Source organism: Diaphorina citri, unplaced genomic scaffold, assembly GCF_000475195.1.
Source record: "Diaphorina citri unplaced genomic scaffold, Diaci psyllid genome assembly version 1.1 scaffold3323, whole genome shotgun sequence".
NCBI classification, from domain to species: Eukaryota; Metazoa; Arthropoda; class Insecta; order Hemiptera; family Psyllidae; genus Diaphorina; species Diaphorina citri.
Window position 1 is genome coordinate 87 of NW_007380732.1, and position 12,454 is coordinate 12,540.

Below are 12,454 nucleotides of genomic sequence, written 5' to 3' on the forward strand. Positions count from 1 at the left end.
ATTGAATGCCAGGTAAGTTCTTCTTCTTCTCAAACTCTCCCAATTCTTCAGGGAAATACCAATTTCAACCGAAAAAAAAACAACAAAAACTTCCCAATATAAAACGGGGTAAAGGGAAACCCCTTACATGGCGAAAACCACCTTTTATGATTTTCAAAGTTCGAAAGAAAAAAAGTTTCCTTTTGGTTTCCTTCCATTTAATCTTCTCTATGATGTCTTGTGAATTTTGATGACTCCCTGTTTCATCAAAAGTTAATTTGGAACGTTGCGTTGGAGGGAAGTTTATAAAGCGTGTCGGGTGGCGCGCGAACGTCAAGAGCGCGAAGCGAAGCGATACAAGGCGACGGGAAGCGACAGAGTTAACACCAGGTTTTTTTTAAGCCACCCTAGTTGGCTTGGAAGGTAAAGATGTAAAGTCAATGTAGTCGCCGAGAAGAACTAGTCAGCTTTATTAGGTGACGGTCCTAAGACCGTGTAAATACAGAAGGTTTGGTCTTAAGAAGGGCATGCATCCAGTAAAAACTCTGCCAAACATCTCACAAGCCCAGGGTCGCGAACTCGATTCTCGCTCCGAGCGAACTTTGTCCTAAACAGACAAGATTCGTTATCGAAAAGGCTGAATTTTTATCCTGCCCTCCTTCTCTCTTAGATTTCGGGACGATAAGACCTCTCTTGCAGTTCCCTCTGTCAAACCTTTTCATGTTGGATGTTCTCAAGACATTCCACGGTTGTAAGAGGTAAAAACCAAGATCCAGCCTAGTGAGCTTAGTTGGTAGTGCGTCTGCCTTGTAAGCGCTAGGCCGCGGGTTCGATTCCCGCCCGGGGCGGATTTTATCCATGTTAGGCAGTTAGGCATTTAATGCCTAACTGTTACCTACATTAGAGATTCACATTTTTGGTAAACCTACCTGCACATATTGCTTGGAACATATAAAATTGAAATTTACCAAAGTACTTGAAACAATTAGAGAGAAAAAACAACCAGCTTGTTTTATTTTTTCCCACCTTTTTCTAGAGATTCGCCTTTGAATGGCATTGTTCTAGACTAGACCTTTATTCCTCCTTTAATAGGAAAAGATCACAGTATAACAAGTCTTTATCTTCAGATACTGCGGTCTTGAACCCTCCATTTGGAGAAAAGCTTCCCGCCGCCTACTCACAGTCAGCCTGAGTAGGGCCGGGGATAGCACGCGATTACCCAGATGGTCACCCATCCGGACACTAACCGCGTGCAACGTTGCTTAACTTCAGTGATTCATGGGAATCTGATACATTCCTCTTTTTCTAGAGATTCGCCTTTGAATGGCATTGTTCTAGACCTTTATTCCTCCTTTAATAGGAAAAGATCACAGTATAACAAGTCTTTATCTTTAGATACTGCGGTCTTGAACCCTCCATTTGGAGAAAAGCTTCCCGCCTACTCACACTCAGCCTGAGTAGGGCCGGGGATAGCACGCAGCGCGATTACCCAGATGGTCACCCATCCGGACACTAACCGCGTGCAACGTTGCTTAACTTCAGTGATTCATGGGAATCTGATACATTCCCATTATTTCCAGTTGCTATCTGCGCATGTCGCTCAAAATTTCGTCAAAACGAGGCATAGCAAAGGATCATTCGTTTTTGAGTTGGAAGGGCAAGGGAGAGTAAGTAACAGAGCTATAGAGAGTGATGGAGGGAGGACAAAAAGGATAGAAGGGAGGGGGAGAAAGAGAAAGAAGGAAGAGAGAGAAAGAGAGACCTGGCTTCGTTTCTTCCCAACTAATTAAAAAAATCTTTTGGTTTCAGCGGCTTCAAGTGAGTTGGAACCCATTCTGCGCGTAATGTCATATAACTCCCGAGGAAGAAGTGCGAGCATCATATAATAATACAGATAAGAGTGAAAATTGAATAGACTTACCAGTTCGTACGGATATTCTCTGTGCGATAAATCTGCCACCTATCACAGCTAATCCTGTACATAAGGAATGCCCCAACACTCCTCCCAATGTCACTCCGTACACATCCTGCCAATAGAAAAACAGAGATATATAAGATATATATCAGTTGAACCTAATTGGGAATCTAAGGGACCGACAATTTTTTCTCACTTATACCCCACTTTCCCCAATTACAGAGAGACACAATCAATAAAATTTACTGACGGACTGTCCAAAGGTGTACAGGTTTTCCATTTAAACGGGCCCCACTTGGACAGGTTCGACTGTATTTTTAACTTGATTTCATCAAATTATTAATTTCAACCAAAACTTCGTGATGATCAATATTCTTCTCTTCCCTTTTGGTCATCTGTGTCGCAGCCTTTCTAAACCATTGAAATGTTTGCCATCTAACTAACACCAAAAACTAACCCATTGAAATGTTTGCAATCTACCTAACACCAAAAAAAAACTAACCCACTGAAATGAAAATACACAATCAAAATACACAAGTACAATTTTTAGTCCGTCCTCCCTTTATTATTACAATAGTAATAAAAAGGTATAAGGGACGGACTATTGTATTCGCTTCGGTGTCTGTCTAGTTGAAGGCCATTCTTCGTAGCTTTCAACAACTGGATTATATCTTTCGTGACTGGAGGTTTCTCTTCGTAACTCGTAACAGTTGGAGGCCATCTCTCGTAACTGAAGGTTATTCTTCGTAACTTGTTACAATTGGAGGTTATTCTTCGTAACTCGTAACAGCTAGAGGCCATCTTTCGTAACTCGTAACAACTAGAGGCCATCTTTTGTAACTGAAGGTTATTCTTGGTAACTCGTAACAACTAGAGGCCATCTTTTGTAACTGAAGGTTATTCTTCGTAACTCGTAACAGCTAGAGGCCATCTTTCGTAACTCGTAACAACTAGAGGCCATCTTTTGTAACTGAAGGTTATTAAACAAAATATCTCAAGAACGGTAAGAGCTAGCGACTTGAAATTTGGTTTGTAGCTGTCAAATGTGACAAGGATGCGACACAAAAATTTTGGTTAAGATCGGTGCATTGGTTGGCGGAATTTTACCGCTTTTTGGCGGTTTTCGGTCTAGTTTAACAATATCTCGGGCAACGGTATGAGCTAGAGACTTGAAATTTGGTATGTAGTTCACAAATGTGACAAGGATGCAACAGAAAACGTTTAGTTAAGATAGGTGCTAAACCAAATGGTCGGGAGCGGCTCATTATGAAAAATATATTTGAGAAATCACCAAAATAAATTGTTGTAAATCTCTTGATGCAAAGCTGGCATGAAAGGAACGGATAGGGAAAAGAAAGAAGAGGTAGGAATCAGGACGTGCACTAACTCTGCGAGTGCATTTCAGTTAGTGAGCAACTTAAGTATAAGCAAAAGTTCGTCATAAAATCTGAGTAGCAATTTTTACATTAAATTAGGAATATTATTATTAGGAAAACAGAAATATAAAAAAGTAACAAATACGGGACAAACACAATAAAAAAAATCACAAAGGACGATCACAAAACAGAGTCTCAATCTACCAGAGCAGTTCAAGCGAGTGATACAAGATGGCGCCTTGGAACGGATAGGGAAAAGAAAGAAGAGGTAGGAATTAGGACGTGCACTAACTCTGCGAGTGCATTTCAGTTAGTGAGCAACTTAAGTATAAGTAAAAGTTCGTCATAAAATCTGAGTAGCAGTTTTTACATTAAATTAGGCATATTATTATTAGGAAAACACAAATATAAAAAAAGTAACAAATACGGGACAACACACAATAAAAAAAATCACAAAGGACGATCACAAAACAGAGTCTCAATCTACCAGAGCAGTTCAAGCGAGTGATACAAGATGGCGCCTCTTAATCTCACTCCTCCCATGTTGAATGTTCAGGGTTGATTGTACTAACTTTCGGGAACTTGCTGATTGTGCTTTCTCTGGTTGTCACCTGGTTCTCTTCTTTCAATGAGAGCCGTCAGGGTAACTTGAAGCCAACGCACGAACCAATGCTAAGTTGCTAAGAAACTTTTTACTTGGCGTGACACTGGGATGGAAAATTGCCATTAAAACTGTAGATTTCATTTCTATTCGGACTCATAGTAAACTAGTATTATCGTGTAAACCAAATGGTCGGGAGCGGCTCATTATGGAAAATATATTTGAGAAATCACCAAAATAAATTGTTGTAAATCTCTTGATGCAAAGCTGGCATGAAATCGTCGACTACAGCGCTCCGGCCGAGTTGGAAGTGTTGGAACCCATTCTGCGCGTAATGTCATATAACTCCCGAGGAAGAAGTGCGAGTACCATATAATAATACAGATAAGAGTGAAAATTGAATAGACTTACCAGTTCGTACGGATATTCTCTGTGCGATAAATCTGCCACCTATCACACAATGCTAAGAAACTTTTTACTTGGCGTGACACTGGGATGGAAAATTGCCATTAAAACTGTCGATTTCATTTCTATTCGGACTCATAGTAAACTAGTATTATCGTGGTCGGGAGCGGCTCATTATGAAAAATATATTTGAGAAATCACCAAAATAAATTGTTGTAAATCTCTTGATGCAAAGCTGGCATGAAATGCCCCAACACTCCTCCCAATGTCACTCCGTACACATCCTGCCAATAGAAAAACAGAGATATATAAGATATATTACAGTTACAGTCGAACCTAATGGGGAATCTAAGGGACCGACAATTTTTTCTCACTTATACCCCACTTTCCCCAATTACAGAGAGACATAATCAATAAAACTTACTGACGGACTGTCCAAAGGTGTACAGGTTTTCCATTTAAACGGGCCCCACTTGGACAGGTTTGACTGTATTTTTAACTTGATTTCATCAAATTATTAATTTCAACCAAAATTTCGTGATGATCAATATTCTTCTCTTCCCTTTTGGTCATCTGTGTCGTAGCCTTTCTAAACCATTGAAATGTTTGCCATCTAACTAACACCAAAAACTAACCCACTGAAATGTTTGCCATCAAAATACACAAGTACAATATTTACCTCATGAAATCGAATACTCTGTGGGAATCGAACCCAAACTTACCTCTCTAGCGGCCAGAATGATGGTGGTAAGTTGGGAGCGGTCACCCCATTCGGCCAGGAAGGTGAGGGTGAACGCCTGTATAACTACTCGCGATAGCAGGGATATCGTCTGCGCTTGGTACGACTTCCCCGATTCTACATCACCGGTGAGCGCCTCTTTCTCGAACTGGGAACAAGGAACCAACAGGAACTATAACAATATTAATACAACTCGAACAGGACTCAACAGTCCCTTTACTACAGCAGTAGGCCATTCCCTAGCAACATCCATGGTTGGGGGTATTTGTTGGCCTTACGATATAATGTACGAAATATTGTGAGGCCGAGAATTCAGCTTAACTCCATACACAAAAAGCCCACTCTGAGGCTCAGGTGTAGTGGCAACTACCCCAAGGGGCCAACCAAAATTGTTGTTAGGGTATAGGATCATTATTGTGGTCAAATTCTCAAACAATGTTGCTGATGAAATGCCATACTTCGGCTGGATTGAAGCGTCTTGATCACTACACTACCGGGTACCGGGGTTCGTAGAGTAATGGTCTCCGATTCTTTTGACATGAAAATATTTGAGAACCTGCACTCAAACAATACATTTGTACATAAAATGAGCACGGGAATTAATATTAGACAACCTTCAAATGACCTTCCCAGTAAAAAAAAATAATAGTAAAGCATCGACATTTATGAAAAAGATATAAAAATATATTTGGATACAGTGTGCTCATGCGTAGAATTATGTGCATTTTTACTACAAAAATTGGAAAAGAATGTAAAAGTAGATGGTCATAAAATTAAAATACCTAGAATTTGTATAAAGATTATTTAAATTAAAATCGGAAAGAAAGCAAAACAGAAATAAATAGGTATTTAAATAGGTAGTCAAAATAGATATTAAATAGAAATATTGATTGATAGGTGCCTATATAAAATGAATCAGTCCCTGAACTATCAACATTATTGCGCAACATTGGAAGCTCCTGAACATCAAACAACATTTAAACAAAGAACAAAAAGCACTTTTGTCAAATATTACAGAATAATTTTCGATTTGTCCAGAGACTGGCATGGAAAACAATACTCGAGTTTCCCTAAAATCATCGGAGGTTTAAGAGTTAAAATGGTCCATCAACCACAGGTAATGCCGCCCATCGCCCACGTACCAAGTGCCGAATTTTTAAAAATGGAAATATTTCGAAGTTCAGCCAACATTGAACTCTATAAAGATAAACTTCAGATGAAAAATAATAATTATTTTAGGTAGTCAAACAATAAAATTATTGTTTTTTTTTTTTTTAGTTTTGGTTGTGACTGAACTTCAAAATATTTCCATTTTTATGAAATTCGGCCTTAAATGGATCAAAAATTTGTACAAAGCCTAGTAAAGAAGCTTTTCACAGTTTCCGTACACAAAACTTGAAGGGATACACTCACTTGGTACCCCAAGCTGATTTTGACTGCCAGAAAAATCAGGAAAGATCTTCGAAGACCAAATGAATCATCAGATAAATGTTTAGCGTAAAAATAGTTTTTATGGTCCTTACTTTCTAAAGCGTCCGCAAACGCAAAACAGTTTTACTTTTACTTGATAGTTAATGTCCACACTGTAGTGTCATGGTGCACATTTTTGATCCACCCAAGAGCCCGAAGATTTCGAGACAACACAAAATGACAACAATGAAAATGGCCAAATGAATCATCAGATAAATGTTTAGCGTAAAAATGGTTTTTATGGTCCTTACTTTCTAAAGCGTCCGCAAACGCAAAACAGTTTTACTTTTACTTGATATTTAATGCCCACACTGTAGTGTCATGGTGCACATTTTTGATCCACCCAAGAGCCCGAAGATTTCGAGACAACACAAAATGACAACAATGAAAATGGCTCAACAAACTATACAAGAGAATTTATATTTACATCAAAAAAGAATGGGAAGCGTTTTGTATTAACGGTGTCAGACTACACATGGTTGTCAAAAATGCAAAGTTTCTTATTAGCTTGGAGACTTTAATTGCAAAGTTTATACTTGGCACACATCAGATGAGTTTTGCAGCAAGGAGTTTGCGGAAAGGGGGCAATACAGCCGGTATGAATCAGAAAAAAAATGATACAAGATTTTTTTCTAGGACTTGTAGGGCGGGATTTTTTTCTAAGACTTGTAAGGCGGGATTGTTTCGTCAGAGAAACAGAAAACTCTGTCATGGATGTGTAATTTTGTATTGACACCGTTACGGTGTCAGACTACACATGGTTGTCAAAAATGCAAAGTTTCTTATAAGGTTGGAGACTTTAAATGCAAAGTTTATACTTGGCACACATCAGATAAGTTTTGCAGCAAAGCGTTTGCGGAAAGGGGGCAATACAGCCGGTATGAATCAGAAACCGGTGTCAGACATCAGACTACACATGGTTGTCAAAAATGCAAATTTTCTTATTAGCTTGGAGACTTTAAGTGCAAAGTTTATACTTGGCACACATCAGATAAGTTTTGCAGCAAAGCGTTTGCGGAAAGGGGGCAATACAGCCGGTATGAATCAGAAAAAAATGATACAAGATTTTTTTCTAGGACTTGTAGGGCGGGATTTTTTTTCTAAGACTTGTAAGGCGGGATTGTTTCGTCAGAGAAACAGAAAACTCTTTCATGGATGTGTAATTTTGTATTGACACCGTTTATACGGATAAGATCAGAAATATGGACAAAAATAAATAGAAGAAAATACAAAGGAGTAGAAATACGCCATGCAATAGAGAAAGAAGGAAGAGAGAGAGAGAGAGAGACCTGGCTTCGTTTCTTCCCAACTAATTAAAAAAAATCTTTTGGTTTCAGCGGCTTCAAGATGCAATGTAAATTGTACCCACTTCAGTTAATCAACGTCGAGCGAGGTTGGTATCTGGACAGGCCCATGTAGTATTTTTTTCGGAAATATATCGAAAAGGGATTTATCCAAATGATTATTTCCAGAGATAATTATGTATCGGAAATAGATAATCGGAAATAGAATTGATATATTTTTTTCTTTTCTTATGGGGTTCATTTTCCACTACGTATTATTGAAATAAATAAATAAATATATTTGATACAACATTTGATGATTCAATTTAATTTACATAATCATTTATTTTCAACACGACAATATTTTGTCAGGTATCTGCCTAAAAATAAATACTATTTCCTAGTTTATTTACAGCAATATTAAAATCTACTCACAAAACGTTAGGTAGGTAAAGGTATGGACAAATATCACATCACCACTTGAACTTAACACTAAATAAACATGGCCACCCATAATAAGAAAAATATTTCAATCTGGTGTGGACATCACACAACTTTCTATTACATTTACGAAATACGTATTTGAAAAAAAAAAAGATAATTTTTCAGAGTCCTGAGCCTGAGCCGCCCACGGCGGCCAATTTTTGGTCAAAAATTTCCCATCTTAAAATACTCCCCATGTAATGAGGGATCATTAAAAAGTGTCCAAAATTTTTTGAAATTTTCTACTTGATTCGATTAAAATCGCGTTTCCAGCTTTTCAACATAGCTCAGCAAAATAGCAGACGTTTCGCCAGAAAATTCTGCTCCTCATCGAAGAGGGGATTCCAACCTGTAACTTCCACACCAAGAGTCAATACTGATGACACTGTCAATGCAGCAAATGCACTAAAAATCTAGAAAAATCATTTAGAAATCTGCTTGGCATCGGCCAAAATTTTTAAATTCGATAAAGCTGGAGGTAATTTTTCGTAACTCGTAACAGTTGAAGGCCATTCTTCGTAGAGGCCATCTTTCGTAACTCGTAACAACTAGAGGCCATCTTTTGTAACTGAAGGTTATTCTTGGTAACTCGTAACATAGAAATACGCCATGCAATATGAAAAACAATTATGCTAGTAACAAAACAAGTGTTAAGGGTTAATTCCAATACACCATTCCAACAAGTCCTTTGCAAGACAATTATTGTGAGCAACCTGAACCCAGACAAATCGATTGGAATTTAGGCTGGATTGGAAATTGGAATAGGTATAATTAGAAAATATAAACACATGCAATATGAAAAACAATATTATGCTAGTAAGAAAAACAAGTGTTAAGGGTTTCCAATACACCATTCCAACAAGTCCTTTGCAAGACAATTATTATTGTGAGCAACCTGAACCCAGACAAATCGATTGGAATTTAGGCTGGATTGGAAATTGGAATAGGTATAATTAGAAAATATAAGGTACATAAATGAACTTTTGAAAGCGATAAAAAATGTACATTGATAAATTAATAACCACGGCGGTATTTTCTTCCACTTAACCCCCCTAATTTTCGGGGGGCAGATTCACACACTATGTGAAATTCGAAGCAAAAGGAAGGCATATAAATTAAATTAGAAAAGGTGCATTTTCTTTTCGGGAATTTAACCACTGCTCCAATAGAAACAGTGGTCAATTTTCCAGCGGTCAGTTTTTCGAAAGGAAAATACACCAAATAAAGAAAGGGATGGATCTTTATAGCTGTAAAGCAAGGAACGGATAGGGAAAAGAAAGAAGAGGTAGGAATTAGGACGTGCACTAACTCTGCGAGTGCATTTCAGTTAGTGAGCAACTTAAGTATAAGTAAAAGTTCGTCATAAAATCCGAGTAGCAGTTTTTACATTAAATTAGAAATATTATTATTAGGAAAACACAAATATAAAAAAGTAACAAATACGGGACAACACACAATAAAAAAAATCACAAAGGACGATCACAAAACAGAGCCTCAATCTACCAGAGCAGTTCAAGCGAGTGATACAAGATGGCGCCTCTTAATCTCACTCCTCTCATGTTGAATGTTCAGGGTTGATTGTACTAACTTTCGGGAACTTGCTGATTGTGCTTTCTCTGGTTGTCACCTGGTTCTCTTCTTTCAATGAGAGCCGTCAGGGTAACTTGAAGCCAACGCACGAAACAATGCTAAGAAACTTTTTACTTGGCGTGACACTGGGATGGAAAATTGCCATTAAAACTGTAGATTTCATTTCTATTCGGACTCATAGTAAACTAGTATTATCGTGTAAACCAAATGGTCGGGAGCGGCTCATTATGGAAAATATATTTGAGAAATCACCAAAATAAATTGTTGTAAATCTCTTGATGCAAAGCTGGCATGAAATCGTCGACTACAGCGCTCCGGCGACGAGAGGAAGTACTGTCAACCCGGAACAACACAAGGGAAGATGTGAGGACCAAAAACGGAGCCCTGAGGGCGCCGGGGGCTTACCTTGGGCAATACTTCGACACCATTACTCGTGCTATGATTGGTCAGACCGTTACCCGTACTGTTGATGCGTACAATGGTGATGGCATCTGGGTTTGAGTTTGCACCAGGGCTCGGTTCTGCTTCTCGTATTGGGGACGACGCTGTCGAACGCGTTACATTAATCTCTACATCTCCTCCACCGTTCATGACATTATCGCAGAACACGGCATTCTCATCCATATGCTTCTCATCTGGATATCTCCGCAGTGGAGGGGGCGACCCTCCGGGCTTCTTTCTCGCTTTGAGCTACAAGTGGCGGTCGAGGGGAAACACAAGGGCGGGGAATATCCCCTTTTAGAAAATTCTTATTCGTTCGTCTTGGCCGAAGTGGATTTGTTTGACGGGTTAAAAGAACGTTTCAGTCTCATTCTGGCGAGATTGACAAGGGATTCTAGTGTTGAAATGACTGAGCATGTCTTGACAGACGTCTATAGTACATCAGAAGTTCATTGGTGTCAAGATACCTAAAATAGTGACGGGGGCCGTTCTGTTCAATGTGGAAACGCAAAGACAATATCCACTACATAACCAAACTAAAACTCACAACAGAAACACTGGCACATGGATTATAATTTACAAGGTCAAACAACAATATCAATGTAATCATCTCAGGTCACGTGAATAGGGGGATGGACAGCATAACCTGTGGTCGAAGACGAATCTAGCTAGCTTCAGTGACTAGATAGTATCTTGGACGGAGGTCTAATTCTGTATCCTTTGAATAAATAGAGTTTTTGCAACCAAAATTAGAGTCCTTTCAACTGAACTTTTTAACGTTATTTGACGAAAACTCGTTTTTCCACAGATGCAGAAACGAGTTTTCGTCAAATAAAGTTCAAGAGTTCAGTTACCACTAATTTTGGTTTGCAAAAACACTCTAATAAATATCCAAATACCGGAGTTAGTATCGGATTGGTCGACATTTGACCAATTGGATACGAACAATATTTAATAAACAAATGATAAAAATTAGGTATCTAAAATAATCAAAAATGAAAGCAAAAACCGGGCTAAGATTGAAACGTGTTGAAGATTTTTCCAAATTGAAAACTCCTTTTTAGGGGGAAAATCTTCGATTAAGTTTTTAGTGAGACCCAAAAATGTTGTATATGGGCACTTTTTACTTTCCTTATCCTATAGGAAGGAAAGTAATGTAATCGGGTCAAATGTTCGATGGACAGTTTTCAGTGCCAAAACATGTTTTGAGGTCCCTGGAGCCTAAATCCAAAGTTTCAGCCATTGGTCCGTGTGTGTCTGTCTGTCCGTCTGTAAACAAAATATCTCAAGAACGGTAAGAGCTAGAGACCCCGTCTTTTGTTCCCTATTCCAAGCCTAAGAGTCAACCCGCTCCTGCGCATCGCAATCCCACCCACAGACTCACCCCAATCAGCAACAGCAAACTATCCCGCCTTAATCCTCTAAAGGTAGAACTGACAGTCTGACAATAATGTTGACCATGTTCTCACCTCATGGTCTATCTGATTATTCTCGTAATAGTACCCGCGTACCTGTTTCAAAGTTAACTCCTCAAATAAGGAAGTACATAACGCATCCAATTAAGACTTCCACTTAAAACAACACGAAAGCATGAGAGAGAGAGAGGAACGAGAGAAAAAAAAAAAAAAAAAAAAAAAAAAAAAAAACTGAGGGCTCAAATATAAGCAATCAGTATCAATCGTAATATTTGGAAAAGCCTTTCGTGCATAATTTAAATTATAATCCTTTTTAGACCACACTTGGTAGTGTGCTGAACAGGGCAATAGGATAATCTTTAAATAGAATCGACCAAAGAACCATACTACCCTAAAAAATCCACAAGAGCGGAGAATATTCAAAAAAGCTCTATAGGAGATGGCAAATCAGTCATCTCGCGACTTTGTCGGTTTTTCGCCAGCGCTTTTGCCTGGGCTTTACTCAGTTTTTATCTCGATTGGCCAATGAGGTTACTATAATTTTCATGAAAAAACCCCCCAAATCCATCATAGTGAAACCCCACCCCTCCACAAAGACAACATTTGAAAAGGCTATAGAGAATGGCAGATCAGTCATCTCGGTTTTTGGCAGTTTTTCGCGGCTTTCACAGCGGTTGGCGACATGTGCTAGAATTGGTTTTCACAAACACCAATGTAGGGAACAATGTAAAAAACTGGAATGTATGGTTTAAAGTTC

At 38.6% G+C, this 12,454-nt stretch overlaps 1 protein-coding gene across 2 annotated transcripts in view; it reads right to left on the reverse strand.

Annotated features, from left to right (window-relative positions):
- Positions 1–1,811: 1,811 nt before the first annotated feature.
- The window catches only part of LOC103520206 (transmembrane protein 165-like), a 27,837-nt gene continuing 17,194 nt past the window's right edge, over positions 1,812–12,454 (reverse strand). For both annotated transcript variants that reach the window (XM_026831422.1, XM_026831421.1), the window contains 3 exons: positions 10,247–10,531; positions 4,999–5,163; positions 1,812–2,006 (listed from right to left, as the gene is read on the reverse strand). In XM_026831422.1, the coding sequence (XP_026687223.1) occupies positions 1,827–2,006; positions 4,999–5,163; positions 10,247–10,531 (630 nt within the window). In that variant the 3' untranslated portion in view covers positions 1,812–1,826. The remainder of the gene's footprint in view (positions 2,007–4,998; positions 5,164–10,246; positions 10,532–12,454) is intronic.